At 39.9% G+C, this 20,161-nt stretch overlaps 1 protein-coding gene and 1 pseudogene across 1 annotated transcript in view; both read right to left on the bottom strand.

Annotated features, from left to right (window-relative positions):
- Positions 1-1,887: 1,887 nt before the first annotated feature.
- Positions 1,888-4,142, bottom strand: LOC102481707 (60S ribosomal protein L18a pseudogene; annotated as a pseudogene).
- Positions 4,143-4,311: 169 nt separating this feature from the next.
- LOC102481289 (cell surface glycoprotein CD200 receptor 1) overlaps positions 4,312-20,161 on the bottom strand; it is a 36,538-nt gene continuing 20,688 nt past the window's right edge. Inside the window, exon 6 of the mRNA XM_027774452.1 lies at positions 4,312-4,465. Coding sequence (XP_027630253.1) covers positions 4,312-4,465 — 154 coding nt within the window. The remainder of the gene's footprint in view (positions 4,466-20,161) is intronic.

The raw sequence follows: 20,161 nt of genomic DNA, 5'->3' as shown, positions 1-20,161 counted from the left end.
TAACATGCTGCTCGAGAAAAGCCAGAGTCCATATGACAACTGCGGCTTGAATCCCTAGCCTGGTCAGCCTGAAATACACCAAGCACATGCATAAGTGCCCAGGATCCCATGGCTGGAGAAACAGAGGAAAGGGACCATGATGTGACCAGACCATGTGGAAGGTACTCATCTCTCCTTCTCTCTGTACCTCCCCCCCTTAATTTCATATGCTCTAACACAAATTAAAAAAAATCCAAAAAAAAAAAAAAAAAAAAGAGGGGCTCCCCGCTAAGCCTCCCTCATTCTTTCAGGCTGCTGCATAGCATCAGGTTCTCCTAAAAAGGATAGGAGCTCCCTTTCCCTTTTGTTCTGTTTGGGTTTTGGTTTTGTTTGTGTTCTTAGTTGCCAGAAGGCACGTGTGTTTGTCAGACAGACAGAGAGGGAGAAAGCATCCCCCAAATGGGACGTAGTCATGCCACAGTCCCTTCTTCTCCATCCCTCCCCCGTGTCAGGACTTTAGGCACCAACACATATGTGCCTGATATGTTTCCTGAATCTCCTGGGCGGTGATTTGAACCTCACTTGGCCATGTGGGATCCAGCTCCCTTAACCACTAGGCCACAAGGCTGGCCCTCATTTCAAATTTTAGCTATTACAAATTATGTTGTAATATGTGCCTTCTTGTACACATCAACTGTAGTACTTGGAGTAGATACTGAAAGTGGAATTACTAGGTCAGACTTGCAAACTGCTCTTGAAATAACTGGACTAACTTAACTTCTGTCAGAAACTGCTTGTTCCTCATATCTTTTTTCGGCAGTTAATACTATCAAACTTATTAATTTTACCAATCTGAAGTGTGAAAACATGGTGTATTGAGATTTTTTTTTTTTTTTTTGGAGAGGTTTTTGCTATAGGGTGTGTGCACTTGCCAGAAAGAGAGACAGAAAGTGAGAAATCACCCCTCGGGGGGATGGCCATGCCACAATCCCTTCTCCTCCATTCTCCTTTTGGGATCTTGGGCACGCACGCACACTCATCCCATCGTGAGTTTAAGCCGCCAGGTCTGGGACTCGAACTACGGTCGACTACATGGGAGTCCAGAGTTGTACATTACACTAGCTGCTGACCCTGACTGAGATTTTTTTGAATTGATACTTTCTTGAATATTATTTAGCTTGAATATGATTTTATATGTTTATTAGTCATTCATATTTCTTGTAAAATGGTTATTCATATCTTTGCTTAGGCTTCCATAGAACTTTTTCTTTTTCATATGTTAGAGTTACTGTATTCGATGTAAAAATATTTTCTTGTATGTGTTGCAAATACTTTCTACATTCTTAATCTTTATCTTATGGAACTTTATTTATGCCTATAGTCAAATGTATCCATATATCCCTTTTAAGTTTATTTTTATTTATGATAGAGTATATGTACGAGAGAGAGAGAGAGAGAGAGAAATGCTATCCCCTTTCCTTGACCTTCCGGCTCGTCAGGACCTTGGGCACATGTGTATTCATACAGTGTGTTTGCAAAACAACTTGAGGATCCAAACATAGTCAGCAAGGTGGTTTTCCACCACTGCAGTTCTGTTTGCTACCAGATGTGTCACCAGGCTGGGCCTTCATGTATCCCTTTAATGATCATTTATTTCTATCTTTATTACTTTGAGTTTTAAAATTCGACATAAGTGCACAATTGTTTTTGATAAAAAATTGCTACACAGAAGACATGGCTAAGCAGTTTGGAAGACATCAAAATAAATGAGACCGTGGCATCTGCCCTCACAGATCTCGCAATTTAGTGTTGGGGACACATGCACATAAACACTTACAAAGACAAGTTCTTTTTTTTTTCTCCACTGGCTGGTCCGAGTTTATTTGGGCTGCCCCGGGGCCCCTGGGCCTAGAAGAAGGTGTTGGGCCTCTTGGTGGTGAAACGAGGCTCGTGCTGGCGTGGCAGGACGCGGTGGGGCAGCGGGAACTTGATCTTGGAGTCGTGGAACTGGCTGGCCGCGATCTCCCCCACCTTCCTGATCTGGGTGGAGTGGGCGCAGGTGCGGTGACGAGCACCCACGTCGCGGTAGCACTGGGTGACAGCGCCCGCCATGGTGAGGTCCGGGTGCTCGCGGTGCAGTTGTGCGTGCCGCGGCGGGAGTCGCAGTGCAGCCAGAGACCGAAGTTCTTCACCCTCAGCGGGACTTCTCCAACACCTGCCCATAGGAGACGATCTCCCCGGACTTCTTCATCTTCTTCAGCTGGGACAGGAAGTACCAGAAGCAGGACGTGGCGACCACGTGGTTCGGGGCGAAGACAAGCATGCAGTAGAGGGGGGTGTGCTGCACTTGGGGATGCAGGCAGCGCCCTGCCACCTTGTACTCGCGGAGCGTGCCGAGGCCCTCCTGGCGCTCTCTGCTCTCGCTGCCACCCACAAAAGCGCCAAGGTTCTTTCTTTCTTTATTTATTTATTTATTTATTTTTAAGAGGTTTTCGCTATAGGGCACATGCACTCGCCAGACAGAGACATAGAGACAGAAAGCGAGAAATCACCCCCCAGGGGGAATGGTCACGCCGCAATCCCTTCTCCTCCATTCTCCTCTCGGGATCCTGGGCACGCACGCACACGCGCCCGGCGTGAATTTTAAGCCACTGGGTCCGGGATGCAACCACGGTCCACCGCGTGGGAGTCCAGCGACATAGTCATTAAGCTAACTGCTGGTTCCCAAGCGCCAACGTTCTTAATAATCCACAAAAGAGTATCTTAAGACTATTGGGCCAGATGTGCGGCTCTGGAGTAACATTCTGCTCAGCGGAAGCGGTATCCCACGTGGTGGTCAGAGTTTGAATTCCGGGTCTAGTGAGCCGGAAGCACTCCAGGCATGCTAGTGAGTGTCCAAGGACTGACAGGCTGGAAGGCTAGAGAAAGGGGATTGCAGCACGACCAGACACTGTGGAGGGTCTCTCTCTCTCTCACTATCCTCTCTCTCTCATATAGCACACATGCACTTTAACATGAATAGAGAAGAAAATGTTAAAATATTTGGGGGGTTACTATGACAGGACGGTGCCTAGCTCAGAACAAAGCACCTGGAGAGGTTTCAGAGGCGCAGAAGCACTGAAGAGAGAGCAGCCTTTTGAGTTGGGAGTGATGCCCTTTGTTTCAGGAGAAATACCATAAGATAGAAAATGCAGAAAGAAGGGGCTGGAGAAAAATGGCCGGCAAAGTTGGGCAGTGGGTATGTGCGTAGGAGTAAAAGGAGCACGGAGGAGACCAGATTGAAAAGGTAAGAGTGCAATTATCTTAAGATTTAATCCATAATTTAAAAATATAGTAATACATTCAACACTTCCTAGTCTCCTTGAAAAGTAGCTGTTAAAGAAAACAACACGATGCATGATGAGGAATTAAGCAAGAATTTGGAGCGATTGGATGAACATAGATAGCCTTGCCTGACACGTAATGACAGCTGAAGACGGATGGTCGCACAGCCTGCCCAGTAAGTACTTGTGCATTGCTGGCTGATCAGCTGGCTTCCTCCTGGCCACAGCCCTTCTCCCAGAACAGCTGCAATTTGCAAGTCTTAAGTCTGTTTTACCATCCTGCAGAAGTAAGAGTTGGTTAATTTATGTATTATGGCTGCACAGTCCTCTGGGGAGGCTGCCAAAGAAAGCATGTTTTGGATGGAAATCTGGAAAACAGCAAAAATAAAATAAAATAAAAATGATTAAAACTCAAGCTCAGTTTGGCATAAGGATAAAGTTTCACATCCACATCCTCCCTGGGTTCTGCCCTTTAATCATCCTCCAGGACTCAGGGGTTATCATGGGTTGCTGTAGATAGCAGTCAGGCCTCCTTGGGCCTCATCGGCAAACACCTTCCTTTGATAGGCGATTGGAGAGTAACAGGATTTGAGTTTTAGTTTTAAGAGGATGGTGGAAAATGTTACAAACAGCTGACCTCCTCTGCCCCCACTGAACTGGCGTCATTCCTCTGCACATTTTATGTTGTTTTGGGGAGAATGACAAAAGACAGATGCTTCTCGCTGGAATGCTAGTTGTTTAATCATTCCTTCTAATCCCAAGACATTTACTGTAGCTTCTTGGAGCTGACATCTTCGGCCGCTCCTTGGTTTTCAACGTCTTGTAAATTGCAATTTTCATTTACACAAGATATGGGAAAGGGTCTTTTTTTTGAAGGTGTTATTTCTCAAATGATGTCCTTAGACCAAAAGACTTAAAATTGAAGTGCAAGAATTGTAAATAAATGGTGAACTCTTATAATGAGACACAACATACCTAAACTGGTCTTGCTGCCATCTCCCACCCAGCCTCATTCAGGTCTACAGAAGTGTTGTCCATTCCAGGGCTCAGCAGCAACATACGGGGTTAGTGTTCCTGCAGCAAGGCCTGCCACACCACCACCGTGGAGGATAGCTACTTCCTCTCCAGGTTCTGTGGCCCCCGTATCAACCCCAGGAAGCTGCCTGAAAGGCAAAATGCCCTTCAGAATTGTAATAAAACTCTCATCACAGTCATGGACTACTCTCCTCAGTTTGTCTCTTGTTTCGTGTTTTCAGAAAGATAGCCTGAAAGAGAAACTAACAAGTTGTGAGGTTCCCACGCATTTTCATCATGTAAAGGAGCAACAGTAAACAATTGATCTCATAGTTACATACAACCTTATTTTCCCAGGAGGGTATGGTCTACCAGGCAAATCATAACAATTCTGAAAATGATTTGCTTTCTCTTCCCTAAAACCAAACATCACAATTTCTCGTGTTTTTCAGTCTTATATCTTGTTCAGTTTACTTTTCTGAATTTAATACTGTGTATGCTTTTTGTCTCCCTCTTGTTAAACTTGCAAAGTCTTTTGATTAGCTCCATGACTTTCTTCTATCTGTGCAAAGATGTTCGTTTCTTTTCTTCCTGGTGAATACCATACTTCTGAAGAACCCTGTCCTTGGTGAGTGAAGAAGCTTTCTTGTGCAGGAGAGACAGTTTCAGGATAACACACCTGTATTTTTTCTATATATATATCTATCCCTGGGCATCCACAGGGAATTGGTTCCAGGAACCCTCCCCCCCATAGATACCAGAATTCGTGGATGCTTCCAGCCCTTTCTATAAAATAACAGTAGTATTTGCATGTAAATTAAATACATTCTTCCTTATTCTTTAAATCATCTCTAGATTACTTGTAATACTTAATATAATACAAATGATACATAAATAGCTATACTGTTTTCTTACTTGTATTATTTGTAATTATTATATTGTTGGGTTTTATTTTTTAATAGGAAAAGCATTGTGTGTTCCTTCTATGATTTTTATGATGATTTCTGGATATATTTGATGTACATCTTTGTAGAGTACAATATTTTTAAGGTTTTTAAAAGCATGGAAATATATGTAAAATCAAATCAAGGGTATACTCATAGTCATCTTCGATGTTGAACATTACATTGTGTTATATATATTTCATAATAGTTGTACTAGTTTGTTTTTTGAAATATGTATTGAATCATCCATATTTTCACTCTGTTATGGTGCACCATTCCATAACTTCTTCCCCTTATTCACATGCCATTTTTATGTTCATTAAAAATTTTCTCCTGAAGCCCTGCCCCCAGCCCCATGCAATTTCTGGTGTCTACCATTCCTTGCTCTAGCTATCCTTAAAAGTCCTCTGTTTCTGCAATAGACTACAGACATTTGGGGTATGTTAAGTAGGGACATACAGTATTTATCTTTCATAGTCTGGCTTATTTAGCTAAGCATTACATCTCCTAATCTTGTCCATTATGTGTTGGAATTTTTTTGTGTGTGTGTGGCTGAGTAATATTCCATTTTGTGTTTGTTCCACATTTTCCCAATGTACTCATAGGCTATTGGGCACTCAGGTTGATTCCATGACTTATCCATTGTAAATATCCTGCAATAAAGATAGATGTGCAAATGTTTCTCCAATTAAGTCATTTCTTGTCCTTTGGGTATATATCCAATTGTGGGGTTACTGGGTCAAATAATTCTAGGTTTTAGATTTTTTTTTTAGAAGTTTTTGTACTTTTTTAGGGAGACAGAAAGTGAGAAATCCCCCCCGGGGGGATGGCCATGTCTCAATCCCTTGTCCTCCATTCTCCTCTCAGGATCTTGGGCACGTATGCACACATGCCCAGTGTGAGTTTAAGCCATCAGGTCCGGAACTCGAACTGCAGTTGACTACATGGGAGTCCAGAAACATAGCTAGTAAGCCATCTGCGGGTCCCAGATTTTAAAAAATTATTTATTTAATTTTATTTATCATTTTTAAAAAATTTTTTTCTACAGAGAGAGACAGAGAAAGCAAGTCACCAGGTTCAGGACTCAAACTGTGTTCAGACATGTGGGAGTCCAACACCTATAAACACCACACTACCTGCTAGTTCATAGTTTTTAGATTTTTGAGGTTCCTCTATACATTTTCTGTACTGACTTTTCTAACTTACATTCCCACCAGCAATGCACAAGTGTTCCTTTTCTCATCAACTTTATCAGCAATTATTACTTTGCTTTTTTTTATCTTAGCTATTCTGACTAGAGTTATATAATACTTATCTCATTATGTCTCATTATAGTTTTGATTTGCATTTTTCTTATGATAAGAAATATTGAACATGTTTTCCCTATGTTTTCTAGTCATTCATGTATCTTTCCTAGAGTCATCTATTCAGATTGCTCTTTTATTTTAATTGGATTATTAGCATTTTTGAGTGTGAGTGAGCTGTTTGAGTTCCTTATATATTCTAGTTTTCGATCTCTTAACCGAAATATTATTTGCACATATTTTATCCCATTATGTGGGTTGTTCTGTACTTAATGTTTCTTTGCTGTGAAGAAGCAGCTTTTTATCTAGATGTAATCTCATTTATCTGCTTTGGTATTATTGCCATTGCTTTAGGGGTTTTATTCAATAGATCTTTGCCTACTCCAATATTTGAAAGTGTTACCTTTACAACTGACTTGTATGACTGTGTATTGTGGGTCAGGCCACCTGTAGGCGCTGGGAAGAAAAAGTTCTGAAAACCAACTCACAACTCAGAAATTAGGGGAAACAGAAATGGGAAGATGGCAACACAATGATGTCTGCACTTTCTAAATCCCAAGAGGCAGTTATTTTGACTTTGCCTCTACGTTATCAATTAGATTCTGCAATATAATACATTTTTGTTCTGTTTTTTGGTACACATAGTCACTCATAGTAATCCCTTATAATCTTTCTTTATTTCTGTGATATCTGTAGTAATGAACCCTTCTCGTTTCTGTTTATTTTTGTGAGCCTTCTCTCTCTTTTTCTAAGTTAGTCTAGCTAATGATTTTTCAATTTTATTTTCTCAAAGAATCAGCTTTGTGTTTCTTTAATTTTTTGTATTACTCTTTTATCCTATATTATATCTTTCTATTCTTATTTTTCTTTTTTTTCTTCTATAACTTTTGGACTTAGCTTGATATTGCTTTTCTATCTTTGGTGATATGCATCATTAGATTGTTTATTTACCATCTTTCTATTTTTTTTTCTTGTGAGTCTCTATAAACTTTCATTTTAGTACTGCTTTTGTTGTTTCCCAAGGGTTCTGGAGTGTAGTATTTTTACTATCATTTGTGTCAAGAAATTTCTAAATTTCATTCTTAACTTCAGTATATTTTAATTAATTCAGGAGCATGTTGTTTAGTTTTCATGTACTTGTGTATTTTTGGAAGTTTCTTTTTGGGGTTGATTTTAAATTCAATTCCATTGTGGTCAGAGAAGATGGTAGATATGATTTTTATTATTTTAAACGTGTAGAAGTTTGTTTTCTGCCCTATTACGTGGTCAGTCTTAAAAAATGTTCTATGTGCTACTGGAAAAAATGTATATTTTGTTTTTATTGAGTAAAATTCTCTATAAACGTCTGTCAGGTCTATTTGATTTGTAGTACAGCTTAATTCCAGTGTCTCTTTATTTTTTGTTTAGATGTTCTATCCAATAGTGAAAGTGGGGTGTTAAAATGTGTCAGAGTCTATCTCTTCCTTTAGGTCTAGCAGTCTTTGTTTTATGTATTTGAGTACCAAGATTTTGAGTACATAAATATCTATAATTGTTATGTCTTCTTTGTGGGTTGATCCCTTTAATATTTATAATGACTTTTTGTCTCTTTTTACAGATTTCATCTTGAAGTTAATTTTGTCTCATATCAATATAGCAACTCCTGTTTTATAGTTATTATTTCTGTTTTTTGTTGTTGTTTTATTTTGGGGTGTTCATTTGCAAAGAATGACTTTATAACATTTACTTTTAGTCTGTGTGTGTCTTTACCAATTAAGTGTAATTCTGCAAGCAGAATATAGAAGCTCCTGGGTTTTTTTTCCCACCTGTTCAGTCAATTTATATCTTTCTAGTGGAGTTTAATTCATTTATACTTAATAATATTATTGATATGTACAAATTTACAGCTGTCACTTTGTTGTTTGTTTCCTGATTTTTGTGTTCTTTTTTGTTTCCCTTTTTTCTTCTGTTACTGTTTATCTTTGCTATTTGGTCATTTTCCATTGTGGTAGGGATTGAATCATTTCTCTTTTTTTATCTTTGTGGTTAATTTACTGATTAATTTCATAGTTTTATACCTTCACATACTTTCATGGTAACAATTATCTTCCTTTCATCTCCAGATGTAGTACTCTCTTAAGTATTTTTTAAAGACCATTATCGTATTAGTGAATTCCTTCTATTTTTGTTTGTCTGGAAATGAATTAATTTCTTCAAATTAAAGGATAGTTTTGCTGGGTATAATATGCTTGGTTGAAACTGTTTGTTTCAGAATTTTGAAATGATATTCCATTCTCCCCTGGCCTGTAAGGTTCTTCTGGGAGGTCTGAAGTTTGCCTGATGGGGTATCCTTTATAAGTAACATGGCACTAATCAGTAGCCTTTTAGGATTTTCTTTATCTTTGATTTTTTTTTTTTTTCTGGAGAGATTTTTGCTATAGGCCACGCGCACTCGCCAGACAGACAGAGAGAGACAGAGAGACAGAAAGCAAGAAATCACCCCCCAGGGGGGATGGCCACGCCGCAATCCCTTCTCCTCTGTTGTCCTCTCAGGATCTTGGGCATGCATGCACACGCGCCCAGCGTGAGTTTTAAGCCACCGGGTTCAGGATGTGAATCGCGGTCGACTACATGGAAGTCCAGTGACATAGTCATTACACTAACTGCTGGTCCCAACTTTTGATATTTTGACTATAATGCACTTTGTAGACCCACTTGACATCCTTAGAATTTCCTGTAGCTGAATATCTGTATCTCTCTCCTGACTTGAGAAGTTTTTAATTATTATTTTGTGAAATAAATTTTCGGTGTCTTTTTCTGTCTTGTTACCTTCTGATATACCCATTATATGAGTATTCAGTCATGTAGTCTGGTGTCCCAGATTTCTCTTATGTTCTCATTATGAATGTTTTCTTTTTGATAATATTAGCTAGCTCAAAAGTTGTATCTTCATGTTCAGAGATTCTTTCTTCATTATGCTGTAAGCTGTTGCTGCTTCCTACAGTAATTTTTATTTCCTGTACTATATTCTTCATCTCCATGATTTCTATTTGATCCTTTAAGATGTCTATCTCTCTACTGAATCCCTCTTTCATGTCATGCATTGTTTGTTTCATCTGAAATTATTTGTTTTTGTCCTCTTGCATTTCATTGAATTTTGTCATATCAATATTCTAAAATCTATTTCTGACATTACTATGACTTCCTTTATTTTGTCTATTATTTAGGAGTTAGTGTGTTCTTTTGGGGAAAAGATATTTAATGTTTGTGTGTGTGTGTGTGTGTGTGTGTGTGTGTGTGTGTGTCTGCATTGATTTCTCAGCATCTGGTGGTTACTTCTCATTAAATTATGGATTATGTTTTGTAGTGGTAGCATTTAATTTTATTTGGTCTTTTATTTATTTTTCTTGTGATTAGTCCATTAATATTTGTTGACTAGATCATATTGGCCTTGGTTTTGGTTGGGCTTCATACAGAAGACTGTATTTTCAGAGACACTAGTGAGGCTGTGGAGATTTCTGGTTCTGTGTTTTCAGATTTCAGGTGGTGGTAGTTCTGTATTCTGGTGTTCCACTTGTAGAGAAGATCAGTTCCCTTAATCTGAAGTCTGCTATCTCCATGTAGGGTGATTGCCTGAGTTCTCAGAACCGATGTGGGAAGAAGAGTCCTCTTCCAGGGGAGGGAGCTTAGTGGGGAGATATCTCCAGGGAAGCAGCTGTCAATAAATAGTGTCTTCTGTCTCTAATGGGTTGCACACAGGAAGGATGTAGGTGTTAGCTGAGGAGTTGTGACTCAGGGAGTGGCTAGTTACTTAGTTAATCATTTGTGTGCAGTCCTTGGAGGTGCAGGAAGCTGTCCACTCCAGTACCTGACTCTTTCCACAGGCACACCTGTGGCTTGGTGCAGGCAGACAAGTGGGGTTATATTTGTTGCAGAGGGGTTGTGCACACCATCTTGCATGACTGTGGAATCAGGCAGGCTCTGCACATGCCCACTGGTGCAGCTGCAGGTCAAGGTGGGGTGTTACATGCCCATTCTCTTGGCTAGAGGGCGGAGCTGGAATTGTGCATATCTGTAGTGAGAACTATACGAGTCTGGCCATGCAACTGTGGGACTGAGCAGGTAGGTGCTCCATGTGTAAATGGTTCTCCCCATAGGACTAGGAAGTGAAGCTGGAGCTGGGCATGATGACCTATAGAAACAAGGGTCCTTGGACTGGAAAGCAGGTGGAGTAACATCCCTTTCACTTCCCCACCCTTGAAGGGGATCCCTAACATCCTCTTTGTCAGCTTCCCTCTCCACTCTACCACCCACATTAATAATTCAGGGATGCACAGAAAAGTAGCACTGCAGAAGGCAACAGGGCACAAAAAGATGCTTCTGAAGTCTTAAGTCTGTGTATGAGGGCAGGGGAGTAGAAGTGTAATCCTGCCTGTCACTCAGAGGGGAATATCCAGGTTCACCTCCCGAGATGGAGCCTTATGCCCAGGGTGTAGGTAAGAGGAATTCACTTTTCCCTTTGGGACAGCAAGTTCTTGTAGCTCCCTAACATGCACCCAAGGTCTGTGACTATCTTGGTACTCTCCTGCTGCTGGGAAGCACAGGGGTCCAAGGTAGAAGCAGGGAACTGAGAATCCTGATTCCTTTCTGAATTTGGACAATTGAACTCCTTTTTATGTCATCCGTTGGTGACACAACTCCTCAAAAACTTCCCAAAGTCCTACCATCATTTCCATCAGTCTCACCTCACTCTTTTGCTCAAGATACAGTCATCTAACCAAATTTGGGGAGCTTCCCTCCCCGATGGATGCCACAATGAATGTTCTTAGTTGTTAATATTGCACTGGTATCCCATATAGTTATTTTTATTTTTCCCAACTGTTTGCCATCCGTGGTTGGTCAAATTCATGGATGTGAGACCCATAGACATGGAAGGCCATCCACACCAGTGTGTCCATAAGGGGCATTTGGAAACAAGCAGAATTAATTTTTAAAAATGCATACTTCCACAGCTCCTTTCACAAGAACGTTTACAAGCATATAATGGCTAGCCTCAAAACTCTTTCACTGGGCTAAGGGCAAGAACTATTTTCATATTTCATGAGGAGACACTAGAATAAGGAGAATATCTCAACTCTACCAGTTTCACCCAGATCAGAAACAGAATTCCACCCTTCCAAGATCAGTGACATCATCATCAGCCTCTCCCTAACCTTTCTTTGTTCCTCTACTGTGTATAAAGCAATGTTCTTGGCTTCTTATTTGATCTTAATATCAGTTCTGGGTGAACAGTCTGATTTGGACATTCTGTTCAGAAAACGTTATAAATTTGTCAAGATGTGCTGCTTCTGCAAAACTTTCCTGGTGTTCTTAATAGAAAAGCAGTTTTCTATCCCCAGATGACTTCATAAAATGTGGACTTTGTGTGAGGAGAAAAGATAGTCTCTCCATTTCTCTGAAGTAGCCACACCCTGTCACACCTCCCTGCCTTTCTTTACCCATGCTGTCCTTTCTTCCTGGCCTGCCTTTTTCCCCCTGTCCTTATCTATCTGAAGCGTTCTTAGCCATCTTATTAAAACTCAGCTTGCCTATTATCATCTCCTTCATCAGGGCATCACATGCATACTCCAGTTCTGCTTTCCTAACAAAGCCCCAATTTTGTGCAGGTCTCCACATACTCTTCTCTCTAGGAAGTGTGCCTGGGAGAAGGTGTTGACCTTAGTTCCAGCTCCATGAAAGACTTAACACAAGCATAATCGTAGTCCCTTTTCAAGACACTGGATAAGAGTTGCTATGTGGTCTCAGCCAATCAGGCAAGAGGGGAAGCATATGGGGTCCAAGGAAAAGGTGGTCCACCCTCTTTGTTTCGACATGTCATCTCTGGCTACAGCCTTAAAGTGGTTGCTTTATTCTCAGCAGCAAGCAGAGAAGGCCAGCCTGCTTCTTAGTAACACAGCAGCCACTTAACTCTGAGAGTCTCAGTTTCCTCTTCTGTAAAATGAGGAAGTTAACCCAATTTATCTGTATTTCCTCTCAGCTTTAGAATACCATGTATGCCTCTAAGATATGATGGGGGAGGAGATATGGGGGAGGACCTAGGAAGTGGAAAAGACCAGCTTATTTTATTAGCTCTAACAGTCTGCTGTCATTAACACTAACAAACAGCCATTTGCTCTTTAGCAATTGTGTTATCTCAACTCTCCAGTTTAAAAAATGACTTCTAATCTTGGTTTAACCACCAAGATAGTCTCACATTTTCTTTTCCTTGAAGTGAGACTATTAATATACATAACTGGCTGGTTTGGTAAACAAAATGATTTTACTAAAATGAAAAGGGGGGGCACAAATAAAGTGTGGAGACTGAAAGGTTTTTTTTCTTTAATTTTAAGTTAAACATTTCCTCCCTCCTTCTGTAATTGTCCTGAAACCACACAAGAAGACTTAAAAAGAATTAGTAGATGAAGGGGCAGTTATACAAAAAAGTAAGAAAAAAAAAAGGCAGGATTATTCCACCTGCAGTTAGTAGATTTTAGCCTGTTTCAAAATGTTAAAAATTAAGTTTAAGCACCATCTAGTGGATCTAAATTGTGTTTTGCTAAAAATTGCTCCCAATTTTCCTGAACTTAAGATCACAGTTGATTCGTTGTACATGTAGTATATATGTATATGCGTGTTCAGAAAAGGAAAATACATCCGTTTTCCCCCAACTTTACATAGGGATAGGAGGATGGGGGTGTGACTGCTGTTGTTTTCTACTCAGCCAATGTAACATCAGCCCCTCCAGAAAAAAAAAAAAAAGGAAAGAAAGAAAGAAAGGATGAAAGAAAGAAAGAAAAAGAAAAAAAAAGCAGTGTGAATAGAAGAAAGAAGTAGCATGAACTCAATTAAATCTCTTCCAAGCACAATGGAGTTCATTCAGTGAAAAAAGTTTCACCCAATAAAGTTCCATAGATTTCAGTTCCTCCATTTTTCTTACGTCCTAAGAGCCTGCTATTATATCTTTATCTTTCCGAAACTACAATGCAGACATCTTCTAGAGATTGGCTGACTATTGGACAATCTTTGCACACTTTTGAATTCCCAAACTTTTTGTCACCATACACCCACAGATCTGGGATTGTCACAGAGATGGCTTTCATACCTATGATGCCTATCTCCTAAGGTTACGTCTATTTCATTACCTCTAGGAAAAGAAATGAAAATAGACTGTAACAATGCACATAAATAGCATATCCATTCCATTGCCTCTAGGGGAAGAATAAAAATAGGCCATGAAAATGCACATGACTAGAACATAACTTGTTGCAAGATTGACAGTAAACTTCATATTAACAAACTAAGAATTTGCATCAATTAGAATGAAGTTCATCAGCATCTAAAGTAAAGCCCCAAATAATAATGGCATAAACAAAATAGTTGATTCTCTCACACAAAAGAAGTCCATAGGTAATGATCTAGGGTTGGTTGGGCGGCTCCAAGGTCATCAGGCCCAGGATCCTACTGTCTTCTTATTTCCTCCACCTGAGTGAGTAGCTTCCATCCTCAATGTCACGTATAACCCAAGCTGGTTGCTGGGTCTCTGGTCATCACACCAGAGATACAGTCCAGAAGATAAGGAGAAAAGGCAGAAGGGACCTTTTCTTTCTCTTTAAAGAGATTGCATAAAAATATCACTCAAGATTTATGTTTTATCTCACTTGTCAAAACATATTCTCAGCTTCAAAAGAAACTAATAAATGTCTTTTAGCTAAGCACACCCCCACAAAGTAAAATTGGAGTTATTTTAGTTAGTAATGTGTCTATTAGATCAGCTCCTGAATCGCCTTTAGGTAATTTCCCATCAGAAAATAAGGAGACGGTTACAGCAAACTTTGACCAGAATCTTCCAGCCGGAGCCCTCTCTTAGTGACAGCTGACACCTATAGATGGGCTGAGAAGGTCACAGTGGCAAGGATGCTAATCAAAGTATCCTCCATTCTTGTGACCCTACTCCTCTACCCCTCCCATATAAATACGTCACGATTCCTTGGTAGGGTGGGCTGAAGCACCTCTTACTTCAGACCCTGGGGCACCTTTTCTCTCAATAAACTTTACTTTTTCTCTTGAGATGGTGCCTCCTGAGCCTTACTCCATACCCTAACAGTATCAGTTACCTAGTGCTACATTACTGCTGCGTAACAACCACAAAAGCTCTATGGCAATGATTACTCAGATGCCTGGCATTGACTGGGAGTCAGGTTTACTGATCTTGACCAAGCTTCCTCACATGTCTCAGAGATGGCTGACCGATCATCTAGGCTGACTGACCATCTAGGCTGACATCAAGAGAGAGGCGGAAGTAGGATTGAATTCCTCTCTGCCCCACCTTGTTCTCATTTTCCATTTGGCTAGACCAGCCATATTCTCACAGAAGAGCAAGTAGAAATACACAGGACCTCTTGAAACCTGCTCTATGCTGGTTCACTGCCACTTCTGTCACATTTTATTGGCTAAAGTTAAGTAAATGGTAGAGAAGGGGGGTTAAGTCAAATGAAGAGCTACATAGATAGATAAAGGGAAAGGTGAAGATTTAAAGTCACAAATACAGTCACCTGCCACATGAGAAAGAGCAAGATAAGCCAGGCTCTAGCAATTCATGCTACAATGTTTTTTAGTCTGTTACTGAAGTGTATTCTAGACTTCTTCCCATTCTATGTGCTGCTTAAAGAGGTGGAGATTGTGATAATAAAGAGATAAAAGAGCTCATAACTTATACACATGTGTGACATTACTTAAGTGCTAATTTAAATATTTCTTGACTCATGTTCAATTACTGAAAAGGCTGGCATTAATCCTTTTTTAAATTCTTTTTAAATTTTTTGAATTAACACATGAGTGTACATATTTCTGAGGTACTTTGTAATTTTATGCTACAAGTATATGATGTGTAAAGATTCATTCAGAGTAATTAGTATACCCATCATCTCAACCATTGGCCATTAGTTGTATGGAGAACATTCAAAGTCCTCCATTTTAGCTTTAATATATACAGCCAGTTGTTGCCATCTATGTTCTCCCCACTGTATTTTATTACACTAGAAAAGGATTAATCTTGTTTTTTTGTCCTATTCTTTATTGGCAAAGATTGCCTAAATTTGCACCAAACTTTATTTTTTTTCCTCTAAGCTAAACTGCATTTTTCAACTTCTGCTGAGCTCATTACCACCAACTGAGGACTGACCAATGGAATGGGAGCAGAATCAATTGTTACTGCAAGACTGGTCTATCTAAGTCTTCCATATAAAATCCTCCATCTTCTGTCTCTATTTCCCATTTATCAGTGAATTAAAGAATAATGTGAGAAAGGCAGAGCCAAAGGATAAAAAGATAACTTAGAGAATACCCCTGCAACCACCTGCCCCAACCCCATCAATTGCATTGAGGTTTAACATGAGTAAGAGTTAAAATTTTGTAGTATGAATACACTGATATTTAGGGGTTATTTATTTCAATGATTAGACTTCTGTATTTATATAATATCCTCCAATGTTATGCATTCATTTTCTGCCTTAGAATTTTCTACAAATAAAAGGAATAGCCTATAACCACCCCACAGCCTAGAGGTAAAGGAAGCCAGATCTCATATGGCTCAATGCAGTTCAAATCCTGATCCAGGCAACTTGAGAAACACTAAGGTATGCATGTGTACATGTTTGCCCCAAATTCCAACAGGATGGGGATAGAGAGGGAAAGGAATTGCAGTATGACATTGAGTGCTCTCTCTCTCTCTTTCTGCAGAGCCCATTTACCTCTGGAATTAAAAAAAAAAAAAGCTAAATAAATTCCAAATCACCTGAAATTTTACATAAGAAATATAATATAATTGTGGTTAAAGCACTGGACTCCCACACAATTGACTGTATTTCAAGTCCTGTACCTGGTGACTTGAAACTCTCACTGGGCACATGTGTGTACATGCTCAAGATCCCAGGAGGAGAATGAAGAAGGGACTGCAGAGTGGTCGTTCTGCCATGTGGGTTATTTCTTGTTTTCTGTCTCTCTGGTGAGCACATAAACCCTATAGCAAAAATCTCAAAAAAGAAGAAAGAAAGAAAAAGAAAGAAAGAAAGAAAGAAAGAAAGAAAGAAAGAAAGAAAGAAAGAAAGAAAAGAAAGAAAGAAAGAAAGAAAGAAAGAAAGAAAGAAAGAAAGAAAGAAAGAAAGAAAGAATACTTTTCACTATAGGATTACCATCTGTATCAACTGAAGATAAGGTTTCTGTTTCTCCCTTGAAGAAAATAATAGGATTTCCTCAATCTTACTTTCACTAGCATTAATCCATCCCAACCTCTATCACCTAGAATGTAGACAAAAAAGAGAATTGAGACACTGGAGCTTCAAAAGGTCCATCAGCAGTGTTTCCAATGGCTCTGACAGCTCCTGGCTGGGATCAACATATAAGTTCTGCTAAAATGTGGGTACTGCTAAAAAATTACTTGTAGCCATGTATTGGGTCATCAGTCCAAACTTGCAACACAACTGCTCCTCTCAAAGCCAGCAAGCAAGAAAAAGATAAAAGGTCAGCTACTGACTGACTTGCAGGTTCTGTATGTTCTGTCTGTTGCCTTTGTAACATTGACTGATATCTCAAATGGGCAGACCAGGAAGCCGGGATGGAAGCAACATCCTAAGAACTAAGGAGCATAAAAGTCCACACAGCATTTTTATTTGCCATTTGCTGAGTCATCTTCCTCTTTAGGCAGAGATGCAGCTGTGTTTTGCTTTTGCAAATAGAAATTAACTAAAGGAAAGGAGAAAGAAGAAAAGTCACTGTAGAGCATTCTAATGCAGGTACCATGCTTTTGCATAGTGTATATAATTTATTCTAAGAATTTGAAGCAGCCCTTGCCAACTATCACATTGACTGTCATAAGCACTAAAGTATTAAAGAGTTATAGGAGAGGTTAAGCTAGACTTTGAAAATGATGACTTTTTTGTGATGTTTCAAGTCTAAATTGACTTCCAGCTCTTTAGTTTTTCATTCTCTAGGGGAAAAAAAGAAAACATAAAATATATAATTAAGCATGAATAAACACCATCCTCCAGAAACAGAAATTTGGGCATGAACACTTGAAATGTCCTAAAGATTTCATTCCCCCCACCAAATTCTCAAGGTGTGGGCTAGGCTAGGTTCCTCTTAGGTCAAAACCACAATGAAGAGGGACCAGCAGTTAGCGTAATGGCTATGTTGCTGAACTCCCATGTAGTCAACTGTGGTTCGAGTCCCGGACCCGGTGGCTTAAAACTCACACCGGGCACATGTGCATGTGTGCCCAAAATCTCGAGAGGAGAATGGAGGAGAAGGGATTGCAGTGTGGCCATCGCCCCTGGGGGGTGATTTCTCACTTTCTGTCTCTCTGTCTCTCTCTGTCTTTCTGGTGAGCGCACACATCCTATAGCAAAAACCTCCCCGCCCCCCCCCAAAAAAAACCCCACAATGAAGGGACCTGAAGTTAGCATAAGGGCTATGTCTCTGGACTCCCATGTAGCCGACCACTGTTCAAGTCCCGGACCTGGTGGCTTAAACTCCTGCCAGGCGTGTGTGCGTATGTGCCCAAGATCCCAAGAGGAGAATGGAGGAGAAGGGATTGCAGTGTGGCCATCGCCCCTGGGGGGTGATTTCTCACTTTCTGTCTCTCTGTCTCTCCCTGCCTTTCTGGCGAGCGCACGCGGCCTATGGCAAAAACCCCTCAAAAAAAATAATAAAAAACACAATGAAGAGGCCAGCAAGAGGCACAGTGGTTAAGGTGCAGGACTCCCACATGTCTGACTTGCACTTTGAGTCCAGACCTGGCAGCCAACCATGTTGGGCACATGCACATACATGCATGCCCAAAATCCCAGGAGGAGAATGGAGGAGAAGGGATTGCAGCATGGCCATCCTCCCTGGGGCAGAGGGTGACTTCTCAATTTCCCTCTCACTTTCTGTCTGTCTCTCTCCAGTGAGTACAACATGCCCTATGGCAAAACTCTCTGCCCCTGAAAAAATAAAACACATACATAGAAGCAGAAGTTCTTGCCCCAGTATTGCGGGCACATCTGCCTGGGCTCTCAGTTGTTAACAAAGCTTTATGTTAAAGAAGGGGCTGGGAAACAAAGATAACATAACGGAAATGTGCTCAGCTTTTCCCAGCACACTATAAATTCAAAGTCTTAAATATCTTCCTCCTAATGAATCAAATACTTTCCAATCTTCACTTCCTACCTGCAATTTTTTATCCTCTGGAATAAAATGAATCCCACGATGACCACCAAAATAAAAATTTTCATGGAGAAGAGGTTGATGATAAAGGAAAGTAATGAAGATTCTGACATTCTGAAATCTTTAAATACAAGAAGGGGTGAAGAATTATTTTTAAGGATTCTTCTAATTAGCAAGTTAGAGCCAATAGTTTAAAAAAGCATTTTTAAATACTGCTAAAAGTTCACAAACTGTCATGATTAAAAAATCCTTCTAAACTATCATTCAGTAGTTACTAATGCATTATTCTTTCACAATCGAGTGTAGGAACCACGTCAATGTTTTGTATATAGTAAGTCTTTCTTAAGTTTATGTATTTCTTTAATACGAGAGACAAGAGGAAAGACAGAGAAAGCACTCCGATAGGATCTTGACACTGATCCACCTGCAGCCTCGGCCGGCACCATACCATGGGCATGTGTGTGCCTGGGGTGCTCAGAGAAGGCCCTAGTTGAGAACCGGGGATCCGCCCATATGGATCAGCCTCACAGAGCACTATTCCATTGCTGTGCCACCATCCAGACCAAAGCTTTGAACAATTTTATTCTGAACAAATTCATGGTAAGCAATTTTATAAAAAAGAAAAGGTCATTTCTAACATACTGGGCAAATATTAAGTCTTTTGAAGAGCATTATTCTTAATATTTCTAGCATGATATATAACATTTTTCACACAGTGAAGTGATATTGTCACTGAGTTATGTAACCCTTTTAACTAGGTGTTTCAATGTCTTCCAACATCCTTGCATCTGAGAACTGTTGAAAAGATAAAATGTGGCCCAGTCCGGTACTTCAATTGGTAGCAAACCGAACTGAGGTACTGGAAGTCACATGGCTGCCCATGAGTTCAGATACCCAGGTCAGCCTGAAAACACATTGGTTGCATGGACTTATGCCCAATATCATGACAAGCTGGAAGGCTGGGGAAAGAAAGAGCAGCATGATGGGACTCTGTTGAGGGTCCTTCTCACTCTCATTCACAAGCATGTACTCTCTATCATGAATAAAATAAATAAAAACTTCTTTTAAAAAAGAAAGAAAAGCATTTTCTTTTTTTTAAAAAAAAATGAGGGGCTAGCAGGTAGCAGAGTAGTTAAAGGCCCTGGATTCCCTCATGACTGACCACAGTTTGAATCTCAAATCTAGCAGCTTGCTTTCTTGCTTTCCCCTTCTCTCTCTTTCCCTCTCTCTCTTTCTCTTTCTCTTTCTCTGGTAAAATTTTAAAATAATAATAATAATAATAATAATAAATAACAAATGGAATTAAATAAATAAATATGTTAAAATAATAATAAACGAGACTTATTAGGACATTATTCTGAATTCTTTTTTCTGATGA

The sequence above is a fragment of the Tupaia chinensis genome, unplaced genomic scaffold (assembly GCF_000334495.1).
Source record: "Tupaia chinensis unplaced genomic scaffold, TupChi_1.0 Scaffold000437_1, whole genome shotgun sequence".
NCBI classification, from domain to species: domain Eukaryota; kingdom Metazoa; phylum Chordata; class Mammalia; order Scandentia; family Tupaiidae; genus Tupaia; species Tupaia belangeri.
This window is presented reverse-complemented; position numbering and strand designations above follow the sequence as displayed.